This window comes from Scyliorhinus canicula, chromosome 19, assembly GCF_902713615.1.
Source record: "Scyliorhinus canicula chromosome 19, sScyCan1.1, whole genome shotgun sequence".
Classification (NCBI taxonomy): domain Eukaryota; kingdom Metazoa; phylum Chordata; class Chondrichthyes; order Carcharhiniformes; family Scyliorhinidae; genus Scyliorhinus; species Scyliorhinus canicula.
In genome coordinates, this window is record NC_052164.1 from 78,171,120 (window position 1) to 78,189,553 (window position 18,434).

The following is an 18,434-nucleotide window of genomic DNA, read 5'->3' on the forward strand; positions in this document are numbered from 1 at the left end:
GATCTTTACAAAATGTAGATGTAAATAAGTCTGATGGACTGGGAGTAAATAATAGTATTCATCCAACTGTGTTAGTAATCGTTCCATCCTCTCTTTTTTAAACATATTTTTTATTCAAGGCATTTAACAGATATATACAGAACATGCGAAGAACAACACATCAATCCAATAAACCACCACCACCCTCCAACCCCTCTGACACCAACACCCACCACGTCCTTCCTTTCCCATTTTAAACCCATCTCCTTTGCTGACCCCTCAATTCTCCTTGAGGAAATTGATGAATGGTTTCCACCTCCGGCCGAATCCCTCTGCCGCCCCCTGCAAGAATTCTGGTAGTTCGCTCACCCACACCCCTGCTTTCGGTGGCTCTGAGTCCTGCCAATCCAACAAAATCCTCTCTATCACTATAGCTCTAACTCTCACTTTCCCTGCCCTCTCCCGGTCTTCCGTCACACCAAATATCGGAACCTCCGGGCTCGGAACCACCCCCACACCCAGCACCTTGAACATCACGTACGAGAACCCCTGCCAGAAACACCTCAGTCTTCGGCACACCCAAACATATGGATGTGGTTCACAGCCCCCCCTCCCCCCCCCCCCCCCCCCCCCCCCCCCCACACACAAACACACACACACACTGCACCCCCCCCCCCCCCCCCCCCCCCCCCCTGCTTACCACCTGCATCTCTCCTCCACCCCTGCAAAGAACCTGCTCGTCCTCACCACCCTCATGTGGGCTATTTGTACCACTTTAAACTGGACGAGGCTCAACATCGCACACGATGAGGGCACCTTCACCTCCGCGAGGCCTCAGCCCATGTCCCAGCCTGTACCTCCATACCTAGCTCCTCCTCCTACTTGCACTTAATATACTCTGCCCCACCGGCACAAACCTATGATTGTCACATATCGCGCCCACAACGACACACCCTCCAGCCCAAAATGCTGCCTACACTGCCCCCACACTGCCCCCACACCTTCAAAGCCGAAACCACTGGCCTTACAGAATACCTGGCCGGTGAGGATGGCAAAGACAACAACAAAAATTCTCTCAAACTCGTTCCCCTACACGACTTAGCATCCACCTGCCCCCAGGCCAACCTGTCCTCCACAGCCCACCTCCTCACCATTGCAATATTCGCTGCCCAATAATAATTTATCAAATTCGGTAACACCAGCGCACCCCGTCACCCCATTCAAAAATGTCCACCGCGTTGCTTCCCCGCCCACACAAACACCAAGATAAGCCCACTGACTTTCCTAAAAACAAAATGGAGACAAAGATGGGGAAGTTCTGAAACACAAACCGAAACCTAGGCAGCACCGTCGGTTTCACTGTCTGCAGCCGCCCAGCCAGCAACAGCGGCAAAATGTCCCACCTCTTAAAATATCCGCCTTCATCCCCTCCACTAATTAAACTGGGTCCAGCTCTGCGCCACTTGCATACCAATGTACCTGAAGCTCGTCCCCATCACCCTAACGGCAACACCCTTAATCTAACATTGATCGGGAGCACCTCACTCTTTTTCCATGTTCAATTTATATCCTGAAATCCGGCCAAATTCGCCCAAAACCTCTATAATCACCCTAAAGCTGCCCGTCGGGTCTGAGATATATAATAAAGCATCTGCATATGGCGAAACCCTATGCTCGACAACACTCCTGCCCCCAAATCCCTCAAAGCCGTTGACAGCGGCTCTATTGCCAAAGTAAAAGGCAACGGGAAGAGCGGACACCCCTATCTCGTTCCACGGTGTAGCCCACAATACTCCAAAGTCACTCGGTTCGTCGGCACACTTGTCAGCAGCACCTTGTACAGCAGCCAGACCCATTCCACAAACCCCTTCCTGAACCCAAACCTCCTCAGTACCTCAAACAAATGCACCCACTCCACCCGATCAAAAGCCTTCTCCATGTCCATCGCCACCACTACTTCTATCTCCTACCCTTCCGAGGGGATCATAATCAAGTTAAGTAACCTCCGCACATTTGTCGACAATTGTATTAGCTTCACAAAACCCGTCTGGTCCTCCCTTATCACCCCGGCACACAATCGTCAATCTGCGATGAAAGTGCTTTCACCAACAGTTTGGCATCAACATTTAATAGCTATATCGGGAGGTGCGACCCACTTTGCCCCATCTCATTATCATTTTTTAAAATCAGGGAGATGGAACCCTGCGACAATGTGTGTGTGTGTGTGTGTGTGTGTGTGTGTGTGTGTGTGTGTGTGTGTGGGGGGGGGGGGGGGGGGGGGGAGGGGGGGGGGGGAGAGGGAAAGATTCTCCCTTTCCCTTGCCTCATTCTGCTTCCTCACCAGCAGTGGCCCGAGCTCCACCCCAAACATTTTATGAAACTCGACTGGGAACTCGTCCGGCCTGGTATCTTCCCTGCCTGCATCGCACCCATGCCATCCATCACCTCCTCACCACTATCAGGGCTCCCAGAAAGCCTTCTATAAAAGGCCTCAAATGCCTTATTCACCCCCTCTGGGTTCATCACCACCTTACCCCTCTCGTCCCTCACCCTACCACTCTCCGTCGCTGCTACTTCCTTCCTGCACTGCTGGACCAGCATCCTACTCGTCTTCTGCCTGTACTCATACACTGCCCCTTTGGCCCTCCGCAACTGCGCCACTGCCTTCCCAGTAGACACAAACCCAAACTCCATCTGGAGGCTCTGCCGCTCCTTTAACAACCGAGTACCTTCCGGTCCACGCTCAGAATCTCATGTATCAGCCTTGCCCTCTCCTCCCACTCCACACACTCCTTGTCCGTCATCTTCACCTGTGGCACACCACAAAAACCTTCCTGCTCCAGCTACATTCTTTCCCATCACACCTCCAATCTTCTGATCCAAAGACCAGCCTCACCAGAGGAGTATTACCTTCCATGGGCACTCACACACCTCTTGCCCTCAAAGAAAAACCCATACTGGTGGGGAAGGACCAACAAAATTTACCTTGAGTGGGAGCCACCAAATGTGCGACCACTCGCTTCATGGCCATCACTGGAAGTCCCACCCTCCCATCCTCATGTATTCACTGAAAAAGTGTTGTTGAAGCCATGGTGAAGACTATTGCAGTGAAGCCCATGCAGCATTGCACTGGAGTCAGGGATAAGAACAAAAGATAGAATCACTAATGTGCAGAAGGAGAGCATTTGGCCCATTCAGTCTGCACTGACCCTCCAAAAGAGCAATCTACCTAGGCCCTTGCCCCCACCCTATCCCAGTAATCCCACCTAGCCTTTTGGACACTAAAGGGTAATTTGGCATGGCCAATCCACCTAACCTGTACATCTTTGTGATGTGTTGGGTAAGCTGGGTCTGCAAGGACTGTGTTTACTGCAGCAGTGAGAGAGACAGGCTTCCAATACTTGAAGAAATGTAACTCTATTTTATTGAACTCTTAACTATCATACATACTTAAACTGTGGGTTAACACTATGCTGAGTTGACTGGAGACCTGAGGCTAACCTGACCAGACTATCTTACTAATACATGGTGTATGTTCTAGTTGTTGCTCACGGGCTCTGGCTATCTCAGATGCTGGATCCCAAGAGAGCAGGAAAACTAGGGCCCTCTGGCTTTATAGTGGTTGTGCCCTGTCTGGTGATTGGCTGCTGTGTTCTGTGTGTTCATTGGTCATCCTGTGTGTCAATCAATGCCTGTCTGTACACCATCATATACTTGTGTGTATATTATGACACTTTGGACTATGGTAGGAAACTAGAGCACCCGGAGGAAACCCACGCAAACAGGGGAGAATCTTCAAACTCCACACAGGCAGTTGCATGAGGTTGGAATCGAACCCAAGCCTCTGGCGCTGTGAGGCAGCCGGTGCTAACCACTGTGCCACCGTGTCACAGTGTAACCTTTGGACACAGAAGAGGACTTAGTCATGTTTGAGCAGACCTGGATTTCACCACAATGGCATGGCTGGCATCAAATGTGTTTTCTTCTTTTAATTCCTATTTTGTAATTAACTGTACTGTTTCTGTGTTTTTAATTAGATCGAGAAACATTAACAGACATCAAAGTTGAAAAGGTTCTAAGATAATTTCAAGAAGTTAAATATTCTATAAATGTAACTGTGATGCACCAAATCAATTATCAATGTATTTCTGCATGATGTAACTATTAAATGGTTCAGTTTGGGTGGGGGAAAAACAAGGGTTTTATCCAAAGTTGCTTATTCAAGAACTCCACTTGTTGGTTAAGTTTAAATAACACAGATTTTTCAAATGTACCGGTTAAATATGCTTTGTGTCAAGTTTTATCAGCATCATCCCATTAGTTGGACACTGTAGTGGCCATTTTCCGTTCCACTGTTGGATTTCCCTGGGCTTTACACAGCAAGTTGCAACCCAGTATAATCTTCAAGTGAAATGAGGTGAGAAGGCAGAGGATAATTGAACCAGGTTGAGTGGAAATAATTCACTTCCCATACATTCAACTCATTTTTATATTTCCACTGTTAGTTCCTACATCCATATTTTTTAAATTCACTTACGGGATGTGGGCGTCGCTGGTTAAGCCAGCATTTATTGTCAATCGCTAGTTGCCCTTCAGAAGTTGGTGGTGAGTTTCATTCTTGAACCGCTGTAGTACTTCAGGTGTAGGTACACCCACTATGCTGTTGGGGAGGGAGTCCCAGGATTTTTGTCCCTGCAACAATATACTGCCAGGTCTGGGTGGTGAGTGACTTTGTGATTGAAAGTGACTCTGTAAACTTGTCTAAACTTGTCTCAATTGAATTTCACCCGTTTGTCAGTGGTGCCTTCACTGGCAACAGGGAATGTGTAATTTATGTGTAATTGTTTACAAAGGTACTTTCATTGTAAGTTATTATGCCCACATTATGTTGGAAAAGGTAGAAACAAAGAACACGTACATAGTGTATCTTTCCAGTAAACTTTTAAATCACTGTACAATTCTGATATTTTCAATCAACTTACTTTTAACCAGGCTAAATACATCCTCAAAAATTTTGAATCTGTTGAGGTTACCCGTGTAAGGGGTTATTTGTATTATAATTGTTAATGTTTCCATTTTAGTACATACAGTGCAAAAGGAAGCCATTTGGCCCATCGAGTCTGCACCAGCCCACTTAAGCCCTCACTTCCATCCTAACCTTCCCCTCCTAACATTTTTGGGCACTAAGGGCATTTTAGCATGGCCAATCCACCTAACTTTCCGTCTTTGGACTGTGGGAGGAAACCGGAGCACCCGGAGGAAACCCACACAAACATGGAGAGAACATGCAGACTCCACACAGACGCTGACCCAGCGGGGAATCTAACCTGGGACTCTGGCGCTGTGAAGCCACAGTGCTAGCCACTGTGCTACCGTGCTGCCCAAAAATTTGAAGATTCACTGCTCGCAGTTTTAACTAAGTTGCTGCTTGATTAATGCAGAAGAAAATTTGCACTACTGTGTTTAACCAGTGTAAATAAAACACTGTCGAATTTCACTGAGTATAGTGCCAATCCATTCAATGATGCAAATAAATAACTTTAATTTCCACATAGTTATGTAGTCTGGGGGTTTTCGCAATATGTTGAGAGTATTTGTCCATATGAGGAGAGCGAGCACCCGGCAATGAGGCTTGCGTCAAAGCGGCGCGCCGGGAATGACGCGGTCGGCGGCGCCTAAGTGACGTCAGCCGCGCATGCGCAGGTTGGCCGGCGCCAACCCGCGCATGCACGTTTGCCGTCTTCCTCTCCGTTGCCCCGCAAGACATGGCGGCTTGACCTTGTGGGGCGGCGGAGGGAAAAGAGTGCGTCTTTTAGAGACGCCGGCCCGACAATCGGTGGGCACCGATTATGGGCCAACATCTGCTGAGCACGCCCGTGGTGCTCGATCTTCCCTCCGTCCCCCCACAGGCCCCGCACTCACCGGTCGCGCGCTGTTCACGCCGGCAACGACCAGGTGTGGTTGGCGCCGGCGTGAACCAGTCGGGTTCGACAGGCTGCTCGGCCCATCCGGGCCAGAGAATTGCTGGTCGCCGCGAGAAACGGCGAGCGGCGATTCTCCGAGCGGCCTGTCGCAAAACGTGACACGCCATTTTTGGGGGGGTGGAGAATCGCGGGCGGTGCCAGGGCAGTATGGCATGATTCGCCCAGCCCTCCTGCGATTCTCCCACCGGCGTGGGGAGCGGAGAATCGCGCCCATTGTATTTATCAGGGAGCCAAGGTATCTTCCAGGTTATTGTGTAGTTGTGCACCTGTGGAGTTTATTGAGAGTGTTGCCTGTAACTAGTTGTGATCAAATGTCTATGCTCGTTCTACCCTCACACACCAGACACATCCTGAATTAGGCCAACCAGTTTGGGATAAAAGGACAATATGGAACTTGTTAAAAACAGGAATAAGTAGACATCTACTTAATTTAGCTGCATTGTAGTGGGCTGTTCCACTAACTGAAACCGTTCTCAAAAATGACTGAAAGAACTTAGTGTTTAGTCCGAGTTATTAAAATTTGAATCATAAAAAAAAGAAAAAAATCTACACCTTAAGTGTTTTCTTAAGGCTTCAAAAGAAATCTTGACAAACGCATGGATAGGATGGGTATTGAGAGATACGGCACAAGGAAGTGCTGAGGGTTTTGGCAAAGGTTGGTATCATGTCCGACAGGCTTGGAGGGCCGAAGGGCCTGTTCCTGTGCTGTATTGTTCTTTGTTAACTATTAATGTATTTTCCACTGTTGGACTGTTCGACAGGACATGGACAGGTAGCTCTCCATGTTTGAATCATATTAACTATCAGACCGTAATAGCAAGTATTTTCCAATTGATTGACACGAGGAATATGTTACTTCACCATTATTAAAAATATGAAAGCTGAAGAAAACGATGGCTAATTAATTTCAATAAAATTGAAGTGTGTTCACTCCTTTAGTTGGTTGCTGAGAGACAAGAACATGAAACTGCGCACGACTTATGCTGGGTTTACTGATGCGGTGGATGATTTTTTTGATGAACTGATTCCTAAAGTTATCTCATTTCAGGTGAGTCTGACCTGTTCATTAGTTCTAGGGATTTAATGACTATGCAGCCATGACTCTTAAGAAATGCTATTCTGGGACAAAAGTTCGGCACAACATCGTGGGCCGAAGGGCCTGTTCTGTGCTGTATTTTTCTATGTTCTATGTTGCAGACTTTGTTGACGTTGCCTCTATTGTTTGGACTGACTCAGATATTTGTGATTTGCAACCCTCTGAACTTTAGGATAAAACATCCTTTTTATGCGGACAATGTAAATGACTGATCTAGTTGGTTTCTCTCTTCTCCACACCCAGCCTTTTTTCAGGATGATGATTAATTTCTTAAAGTTAATAGTGCCACGATTTTAAGTCTTGTGACGCTATCAATCATTTATGATTTTAGGATTTTTCTACAACCTACAGTGACCATTCCTTGTCGATATCTGGAACTTGTGCTGCAAATATGTGTCAGGATATTTTTTTCCTAAATCCTTCCCCCTCCCCACATTCTCTTCTCCTACAAGATCCTCCAAAAAACAAACTCTTCTCTGACCAAGCTATTGGTCATCCTACCTAATATCCCCTCCTTTGGCTTGGCATCCATTTCTTTTAATTGTGTGAAATCTTTTTGGATGTTGGTCTCCTTCATTAAAAATCCATCCCATTCCCTAAAGGAAACCCACCGCCCTCACCTCGTCTGGCCTGCATCTAACTCTTGTCCCACACCATTGTGGCAGCACAACAAGCCATTCAGTAATATCCAACCACTATTAATGGTTCAGGAAGAGGGTCCACCACCAACACTTCCTGGAGAAACTTTGAATGGGCAATATATGCCAATCTCTGCAGTAGTGCCCACAGAATTAGTAACGAATAAACAAATATAAGCTGTGTGTTGGCAAGAGCAGGATCAGACTTGGCAGCAGATTTGTAGTGTGCCAGTACCTCCCTATCAAAGGTTGAAGAGTGGCCACTTGGGTAAAGTAGTGGCAGGCTCCTGATGCCATGGCAGTGTACGCCTGTAAGATGTCAAACACCTTCAGGAATGGAGAAAATTGATGGAAGAAGAAATATAAAAGAGTGGGAGTGGAATGATAAGCTATACTAATTAAAGGAGCTTCTCCATATGCTCTCTTGACTTGCAGTACAAAAAAGGAGGCCCAATCGTTGCTGTGCAAGTAGAAAATGAATATGGTGGCTATGACAAAGATCAGAAGTACATGAATTTTGTGTATGAGGTAATGATATTTGTTACTCAAGTTGTGAATGAAAATAATCTGCTGTAATGTAATTTTAAGCCTTGTACCCAAGAATGTGAATGACCTGGCCCTGGGCATCTACTAATTCCACTCTGGCAAAGGTGTCTCAGAAGAGTAAAAGAGTCTGATAGTGAGCTTTTGTACTCTCGCTGCCTGCCTGTGGGAAGAATCTGGGGTCAGTGGCCTTTCCTTATACACTTCCTTTGGGTTTAATGGCCAAAGACTACATTCAAGACTGAGGTCAGGAAGCACTTCTTCAGATGAAGGGTGATCAACGCATGGAATAGACCACTGAGTTGTTCAGTGGGGGCACAAACCTCTGGACCCAATGAAGCGATAGTTCGTTCTCTGAAGAGTAAATCATAGGTTTCTATCGAATGATGGGGCTCCGTGAGTCAGATGATCTTTCTCATCTGCACTTATTTTTGTCATTCCAGACAGAAAGATTGGTTTGTACTAGGGGCAGGAGATTTGCCAGGCATTCTGGATTTTGCTTTATGGAAAACAGCACAAATCAGTTTCCTACATCTCTGATGCATTAACCAACTACTATAATTCATACTTGGCACCTATATGATATTTATACCGTGAGAATGGTACACATTTTGCCCACAGTGAAGAACCATTTCATTATTTACTGTGCATCATATTTAGTAGATGAATGCTTCTATTGAAATGCTAATGCCACTATAATGAGCATTCATGTGCTGCTGTTACATAAGATAGCTTCTGTTTCACAAGTTTATGGTTAAAATAAGTGGGTTTGTGAATTGTAGCTCCAGCAGGAGAACTATGCTCGTAGGGAGCACCAGCTTGGAAGTGTAGCCGGAGCACACTTGTGCGAATTCTCAAACCTGCTAGGATTGGTGAATTTGCCTGGCACTGCAGTATCAGTATAGCTCCCTGGCCAATAATATGACTCTGTGTCTGCATGTGCAGGACTCCACTCACTATATTGTAAAGCCTCGCGGACCGCTAACGTTACCCATCACCGATGGAATAGTCGGTTCCCTGCTGATGCTAAATGTGGGAACATGTGATTTAAATATTTCCTTGTGCCGTTCATACTGCAGCAATATGTGAAGTGGTCTTGCACGGCCTTCCTAAATTTGGTTCGTGTGACTTTGCTCACCCAGTTGTGCATCCGTTTCATGTTTTGAATTATGACGGGTAACTCACCACCAAGTGTGGTTGGTATGTTTGCAAGGAGCAAATCTGAGCCTCCAGCAATATGTGTGATCACCCCTAAAACCACGAAAGTCGAAGCAGTGACCACATTGCATTTGGAATGAATATATTGCATGCATTGTGCAGGTTGCATATTTGATATTCGTGTTGGTAGTTTGAATAAACAGACCCACGGTCACTTCTTTTTTAATCCTGAAAGGCCCTGTTACACAGAGGGATATCAGAATTATTTATGACTTCCGATAACAAAGATGGACTGAGTAAAGGATCAGTCGCAGGAGGTATGTACCATCCTGAGGGATTAGCGAAATTAATGATTTCATGAAATTGTTAATACATTTTTTGCCGACCATAAAAGTGGAGATACAAATGGTACTTCCACAATTAAATATGCAGTAGTTTCAGTTAGTTTTTCAAAATCTAGGAAAATATCGTTACAGGTGTGGCCTACCAGCATTGCAAAAAGAACATGGCACTGTAAGTCATGACATAATAAACATCTGTATTCAGATGGTTTGTTTGAATCTTGCCCAGGCACCCAGTGACTTTTTAATCCGATTCCACGCTAATAGAATGTGTGGGTCATCATCCACCATGTTAAAGACACTGAGACAAATGCTTATTCTCATGTTGAAAAGTGATGATGGGCTGTGAGGAAGTTGTGATGTTTAGAATGGCGTTTGATGTCACCAGGAGGGAATTAAAATATGTGGATGAGCTGTGTTTTGTCTTGTAGTTCCGATAAGTCTGAAATAATAACTTTTCAACACAAATGGGTAATTTGGACATTCTAAATTCTCCCTCAGTGTACCCGAACAGGCGGTGGAATGTGGCGACTAGGGGCTTTTCACATAAACATCATTGCAATGTTAATGTCAGCCTACTTGTGACAATAAACATTAAAAAAATATATTGGCGCTGGTATCATATGTATTTTTCCCCATCTCCCTATGTGCGGTGGAATGATGTACTGTTGCTTTCATACATTGACTGTATCCGGTTCAGCTCAGTTGGGTGGACAGTTGGTTTGTGATTCGGGAAAAGGCTAACCATTCCCATACTGGCTGAGGTTATTCATGAAGGCCCCACCTTCTCAACGTTGCCCCTCGCCTGAGGTGTGGTGATCCTCGGGTTTAATCACCACCAGTCAGCTCACCCCCTCAAAGGGGAAAACAGCCTATGGTCATCTGGGACAAGGCCGACTTTGCTTACTTTGTCTTGACATTGACTGTAGTGCAGTGTTGAGTGATGTGACATCCTAGATATACATGCACATGACAGCATGGTCGCGATTCTCCGCTCCCCGCGCCGGCTCGGAGAATCGCTTGAGGGCCGGGCGACTCACGACACGCCCCGGCACCCCCCGTGATTCTACCACCCCCCCGCTTGGAAGAATCGGCGCTCGCCGTTTTTCACGGCGACCGGCAATTCTCCGACTCAGATGGGCCGAGCGGCCTGCCGTTCCCGACCAGTTCACGACGGCGGCAACCACACCTGGTCGCTGCCGTCGTGAACATGGCGCCAAAAGCTGCTTTGAAGCTTGTGGGGGGCGGAGAGGGGAGTGAGCACCACGGCCGTGCTCTGGAGGGGACTGGCCCGCGATCGGTGCCCACCAATCGTCAGGCCGGCGTCTTAGAGGGACGCACTCTTTCCCCTCCGCCGTCCCGCAAATCAAGCCGCCACGTCTTGCTGGGCAGCGGAGGGGAACACTGCAACCGCGCATGCGCGGGTTGGACCTGTCAGCCGTCATGACGTCAGACCCGCATGCGCGGGTTGGAGCCGGCCAATCTGCGCATGCGCGGCTAACGTCACCTAGGCGCGCAGGCCGCGTCATTCTTGGCGCGCTGCCTTGACGCAAGCGTAATGGCCCGACGGCCGAGAGTTACGGAGGGCCGCTCCTAGCCCCCCGGGTGGGGGTGAATAAGGTGAGAGGAGCGGCCTCCGAGGCTGTCGTGAAATGGCCTTCCCGATTTTTCGCGGGAGCGGAGAATTCCGCCCCGTCTCTTTCAAATAATATAAAATGCTCCGTTGGGCCAAATATCCTTCTCAGTCTTTGCCTTTCTATACCCCAGAATAGGGGTATAGACTGTACCCCAGGATACAGTCCCGTCCCCATCCCCCTTCACCTCGACCAGGACATATTATGCACATGTTACATACATAGAAAACGTTTCCAATACACAGTGTTATTGTCTGTAAAGGAGAAAAAGTACATTTCCTACTTTGGGCTAATCTATTGTGATATATTTACAGCTTTAGCCACTATCAATTTTCAAAAGCTGGATTCTGGAATGACGCTTATGAAAAATCTAGAAGTAAGATTCTTTTTATATATTTTCATCACTCGGCATAACTATTTACATGTAGCAAAGTCCTGCAATATCTTTAACTGCGAACTTAGACACGTCCTCTTCATTCCATTGTTTAAAGAACAAGACTGTGTCAGGCAGCTGAGTGGATGTTGCTTAGTTTAGGTACGCAGAGTCATAAGATTTCAGCTCCAGGCTGCAGGTACTGGTCCCTCTATGTTTCTGTGCTTTTCAGGGAGCCATTGAAGTGCTGTTAGGGGGGTCGAGCACCAGAGAGGAATGTTTCAGTGCAGTTGTGGGGAGAGATGGAATTCGCTTTTCAGGCCAGTACTGGGAGTGTTTGGAGATGTAACTGTTTGTAATCCAGACATGGGAAGGGTGGTTGGTGACTAATGGGAGGGGAGTCAAGAAAAAGGGGAAGCCTGTGATCGGTTGAACGGCAGGAGAGATTAAAGAAAAAAAGGGATTATGGTAAAAGGTAAAAAGAGGCAGTAGTGAACAAGTAAAGGAGAAGAGATGGGCCGAGAGGAGGTGTAAAAGTGGCAGCTGACATCCAACATCAGTACTAATTGTGCTATAAACAGGATGCAGCTGTTACATTAAAATGTAAAACTCTTCATTCAAATTAAAACTGGTTATTTTAACTGGTTATAGCCCATTAGTGTGACCACATTCAGAAATCTAGAGAGTCAGAGTTGGATTCTTGGTTTGCATTGGTCTCTGCTAGGTAATGGTCGGGATGCTACAATAAGTCTCAGAGCCTTGGGCTACGAAGAGTGAAATATCTGCTATTGCTTGCTAGCCAAAACGTGCATGCTGACGGTGCATGCATGCATGCATGAAACTCTGTGGATTACCACTATGAACAGGTTTGGGTCTAGTTGTGATCCCCCCCCCCCCCCCCGCCCACAGTATCGAATAATGTGCCAGTATTCACTGTTCAAGCTGTCAAGTGAATAAAAATAACCAGTCGGGACAGAACAGTCAGCGTTATGGAAAGAAACCTCACCGGGGAGTTAGTAGTTTCATGAAAGGTAGAGGGAGCGAAAGAGAAGAAGGTTGAATGTGAACAATAGGGGAAGCAGGACATCACAGTGTCTGCAATTGCTTATTAATCTCTCCCGTTGATGCTTCAGCTGCCCCCTCTCTTCTCTTCCCCCCCTCCCCGCCTGAGATTCTGGCTTTGCATGCTCCACCTTCTGAACGATCTCTTCCTGTGCCATATATATTTCAACGTATTACTCCACTGCATCCAGTCTTTTTCCTTCCTTTGTAGCCTGGCAAGCCCAAGATGGTGATGGAGTACTGGAGTGGCTGGTTTGATCACTGGGGAGGTCATCATCACATCTATCAGGAAGGTGTGTTCATTGGTTTTGAACTTTTATTTTTTGTAAATCAGTTTGTTCCTTTTCCTCCTTGTCATTGGTTTCATTTTAGTAAGTAATTTGTTCTGCAGCTTCAGTTATCTGTGATAAGTATTGTGAAGGTAGGAGCGCTGAGAGCCATTTAATGTTAGTTTAACAAGGGTTTTATTTTTATGCATTGTGTGCTAACCGATTTATCACATTAATAACGCCTATCCACATATTTACCCTGTCAATAATGTTACTGGCATATTGCAAACTAATGATGGAAATTAAAATGTCTGAGATTGGCTCTTGGCTCCCCCTTGTGAATATTTTTTATTTTGCAGTCTGCCATCAATTCCGGGAGAACAGAATTACAATGAAATTTTAACCAAAGCTTTACAGCACTAATGACTTAGCACATCCTACTGGAATTCTTAAACAACAGGAAAAATGCAGTTGCTCCCAGCTGAGATCGGTTGAGTGGAAGAAAATATCCAAAAACAGCCCTGTCACCTGTACAGTAGTTAACCAACATGAAACACTTTCAGACTTTCCAATGACATGAAGATCAGAGAAGCAAAAATAACTTCCCTAGCCCCTTTCATGGCAACAGGGCATCCCAAATCACGTCACAACCAATGGATAACATATTTCAAGTGGATTGACTGTTGTAATGTAGGGAACATGGCAGCCATTTTGCATGCAGCAAGCTTCCACAAATAGCAATACCATAATGGTTGGGTAATCTACCAGTGACGTAGGTTGAATATCAACCAGGATACTGGGACAAACCCCTATGCTCATCTTCAGAGTAATGCCAAGGAATCTTTTGAGCTCACCTGAGAGAGTAGATGACTTCCATCTCACACGAAAGACTGCATTGCAGCACTTCAATACTGCCGTGAAGTGTCAGCTCAAGTCTGTGGCGTGGGCTTCGGTTAGAACCAGGGTTGAGCCTGGGTCCGTATGAGTTGAGCCACTCATTGCCTCATTAATGGGGAAATGTTTTTTATTTTTAAATGAAAATCTGTTGAATTGAATTTTACAGCACAGAAGAAGGCCCTTCAGCCCATCATAGTGTGGATGAGCAGAGAGATCTCGGTGTCCATGTCCATAGATCCCTGAAAGTTGCCACCCAGGTTGAGAGGGTTGTTAAGAAGGTGTACGGTGTGCTAACTTTTATTGGTAGAGGAATTGAGTTTCGGAGCCATGAGGTCATGTTGCAGTTGTACAAAACTCTGGTGCGGACGCATTTGGATTATTTCGTGCAGTTCTGGTTGCCGCATTATAGGAAGGATGTGGAAGTATTGGAGAAAGGGTACAGAGGAGATTTACCAGGATGTTGCCTGGTATGGAGGGAAGATCTTACGAGGAAAGGCTGAGGGACTTGAGGCTGTTTTCGTTAGAGAGAAGAAGGTTAAGAGGTGACTTAATTGAGGCATACAAGATGATCAGAGGATTAGATAGGGTGGACATTGAGAGCCTTTTTCCTCGGATGGTGATGTCTAGCATGAGGGGACATAGCTTTAAATTGAGGAGAGATAGATATAGGACTGATGTCAGAGGTAAGTTCTTTACTCAGAGAGTAGTAAGGGCGTGGAATGCCCTGCCTGCAACAGTAGTGGACTCGCCAACACTAAACGCATTCAAATGGTCATTGGATAGGCATATGGACGATAAGGGAATAGTGTAGATGGGCTTTAAAGTGGTTTCACAGGTCGGCGCAACATTGAGGGCTGAAGGGCCTGTACTGCGCTGTAATGTTCTATGTTCTATAGATGTCTATGCTGACTCTATGCCCCGCAACCTTTAAAAATGCCGCTTTGTCCGGTATTTAGCCCTTTTCCTTTCAAAAGTTTTTACAGACTCTACTGCCCTACATCACGCACACACACACACTCTATTTCTGGTCAGAGAATCCATATCCGAGCAACTGTTTTATTAAAATAAAACTTCCTCCTCCCTCTCCCTTTTTTCTCTGGCTGATTAAAAACATTGATCCCTTCTGGTTCCCAGTAAACACTTAACTTCCTTCTCCCACTTTCTTTATTACTGGAGTCTTGAACTGTATTTTAGAGGTATTTTCAAGGAACAGCAATACTTACTGTAAGGAAAAAGACAGCTGTGTATTTTTTGCCAAATATCCAGTCAACAATCTGCAAATATTAGTGGTTAGGTGATGCCAAGATTTATGTGTTTGAAAGCTGCAGATTGTAGGAGAAATGGAAAACAGATGAAGCGAAGCAAGTGCACGTGTTTAAACTCCTGGGAAAGAATGATATAGAGGGTCAGACATACAATGAATCTTAGAGGATAGTGTATTTATTTATAGCTTAGGAGGAATTAATTAAGAGTAGCATCAATCTTGGTAAATTAGATAAAATGGAGGAAGGGGAATATAGTTGTAACAGGAAGAGGTAAAGTTGGATCTCCAATCGATAGTACAAGCAGCCTTTAATCTGCCTGCATTACTTTTCTATACAGTTGTAAGTCTTGTACAACAATAGGTCTGTCTATGTTTTTTCTGTTAAGTTTTCTTTACTTGTGTCTATAGGTGTATCATCACAATATGCCCTGCAGGACAGGTTGTGTTTTTATCTAAATGGATATGTTTCTATCTCATTGCATGAAGATGTCTCTGTCAATTTCTCTGCAGGTATCTTGAATACCATTGCGGCACTTTTAAACAAAGGGATTTCCATCAACCTCTACATGTTTCATGGAGGAACTAACTTTGGCTTTATGAATGGTGCTCAGGACTTTGGCACCTATATTGCTGATGTCACCAGCTATGGTGAGTACACTTGCGATGTTGCCAGATTTTCTCAATTGTTTGGTAACTTCCTTTTACGAGGTCAAGATCACAACAGATTCTTCTTCAAGCAAATTGGACCAGTCAGCCATTTCGGCTTCAGAGCCTAATGCAGGTACTCACAAATTAGTTGAAATTCCTCAATATAATGAGCCGTACTTGAATAGAGCCACTTTTTCAATCAGCTTGATGGGAAATCAGTCAACCAATACCATTTCTAGATGTGTCTGCAACAAATTACTCTGTGCTTTTAAGCATCAGTTTACTGCTACAATTAGTGCAGGGCTCAGGGTCACTTTGGGAAGTGTATTTTAACTCCCCCAGCAGGCAAGGCCTGTACTCAGAAATAAAACGTTGGACATTGAATACAGCAGTGGAAATATCAAGTTGGACAATGGGAGAATTTAATTCTCTCTGGTAGTACTAGAATTCGTTTTTGTAAACTTCCTTTGTCTGCTATTTTGATGCAATCATTTTTTAAATTTATTTACTTTTTTAATAAATTTAGAGTACCCAATTCATTTTTTTCCAATTAAGGGGCAATTTAGCATGGCCAATCCACCTAACCTGCACATTTTGTGTTCTGGGTATGAACCCCACACAGACACGGGGAGAATGTGCAAACTACACACTGACAGTGACCCGGGGCTGGGATCGAACCTGGGTCCTCAGAACCGTAGGCAGCAGTGCTAACCACCGTGAACTGTGCCGCCCTCTTGATGCAATCATTTATGATTTTCATAGAGTTTTACAGCTCAGAAAGAGGTCCTTCCATTGTTCATGTGCTGCCATCCAGCACCAGCACGTGCTGTGTTGAATGCTTTAGCGTTTCAAGTGCTCCTCTAAGTTATATCATGACGAAGGAATTTTACATGAGCATAGGGACACTCAGGGAAATTAAACACAGAATTTGCTTTTTAAAAATGTTGAAATTGATCACCTCTGACAAGAAAGTGCCTGAAATCCATTTCAGCATCATTAGTTTGCGTGATAGTTTGGTGGACAAATGTTATGTGACTTTATCTGACCGCTAAAAGAACTTTAAATTCGAAACAGCACTTCAGTCCTACATGATCTACCCCTTATCCTGAGACTGTTTCAAGAAATGCCTTAAAGGAGGAGTGAGGCATAGAGGTTTAGCGAGGGAATTGCAGAGCTTTGGATCGAGACAGTTAAAGCCCATTCCATGGTGGAATGCTCTAAATCAGAGATGCGCAAGATTCAGGCAGGAATCCATAACATTATCTTTTGCAAATTGTCTGTTTTGAGGTTTATGGGAGTGCTTTTTCATCTAAAATGTAGTCTACCCCATAACTGACATTTATTTCCTTTTTTTAAAATAAATTTAGAGTACCCAATTCATTTTTTCCAAATTAAGGGGCAATTTAGCGTGGCCAGTCCACTTACCCTGCACATCTTTGTGTTATGGGGGCGAAACCCACGCAAACGCAGGGAAAATATGCAAACTCCACACGGACAGTGGCCCGGGGCCGGGATCGAACCTGGGACTTTGTTGCCGTGAGGCAGCAGTGCTAACCACTGTGCTGTCCCACTCACATTTATTTCTAAGTTTTAATTGTCGGCCCGTTTTCCTTCAGTCAGACGAGATGGTTTATAGTTAATTTTCACAATTCAGTTGTTGAGTTCCATGCTGTATTATTTAGCCTTGATTATTATTAATTTGGAAGTAACTAATTGACAAGAGGCCAGATTTCACTTGTGTTTTTTGTTTGAAGTGTTAGATAAGATTGAACCTATTGGTTGGTATTTCTTCATTTCGCTGAACTTTCCTCCTGCGTACCAGATTATGATGCACCCTTGTCTGAGGCAGGAGACTACACCGAAAAATATAGTGGAATTCGGGAACTTTACAGCAAGTACTTGGGTAAGCAAACTTCTGTGAATTTTGTACACTTTTTGTTGAGAAAACAAAGTCCATGGATATATTTGTCGAATTGTAAAGGCTTGGAAATTGAAAGGGGATGATAGTCACTTAGTCTCTCCACACACACACACACACACACACACACACACACACACCCTACCTCTCCACAATACGATCCTTGTTTAAATTTCTTTCTTTCCATTATGTGAACAGAACATAATAAAAATGATCAGGTAGAAGATGTACCCAATTCATTAACATGCTCTCTGAAAGCATGGAGACTTTTGTCAAGATGTCCCTGCCTGCATTGCTGCCTACGGCGCTGAGGACCCAGGTTCGAATCCTGGCCCTCGGTCACTGTCCGTGTGGAGTTTACACATTCTCCCCGTGTCTGCGTGGGTTTCGCTCCCACAACCCAAAGATGTGCAGATTAGGTGAATTGGCCACGCTAAATTGTCCCTTAATTGGAAATATAATAATTGGGTACTCTAAATTTAAAAAAAAAATTTAAGATGCCCCTGCCTGTATCTCTAAAACTTAACTTTGATGTCTGTCCCTTAAAACCTGTTTCATCAGCTGGCTGGAAACTGTTTGATCTGGTCGCATTGATGGGACTAAAAATATCTACTGTGGTACCAAGTGCAC

The 18,434-nt window shown here is 45.1% G+C and overlaps 1 protein-coding gene across 1 annotated transcript in view; it reads left to right on the forward strand.

Moving 5' to 3' along the window:
* Positions 1–18,434, forward strand: part of glb1l2 (galactosidase beta 1 like 2) — a 58,645-nt gene that overhangs the window by 23,597 nt on the left and 16,614 nt on the right. Inside the window, exons 5-11 of the mRNA XM_038778585.1 lie at positions 6,903–7,011; positions 8,133–8,225; positions 9,634–9,715; positions 11,688–11,749; positions 13,020–13,101; positions 15,749–15,886; positions 17,709–17,789. Coding sequence (XP_038634513.1) covers positions 6,903–7,011; positions 8,133–8,225; positions 9,634–9,715; positions 11,688–11,749; positions 13,020–13,101; positions 15,749–15,886; positions 17,709–17,789 — 647 coding nt within the window. The remainder of the gene's footprint in view (positions 1–6,902; positions 7,012–8,132; positions 8,226–9,633; positions 9,716–11,687; positions 11,750–13,019; positions 13,102–15,748; positions 15,887–17,708; positions 17,790–18,434) is intronic.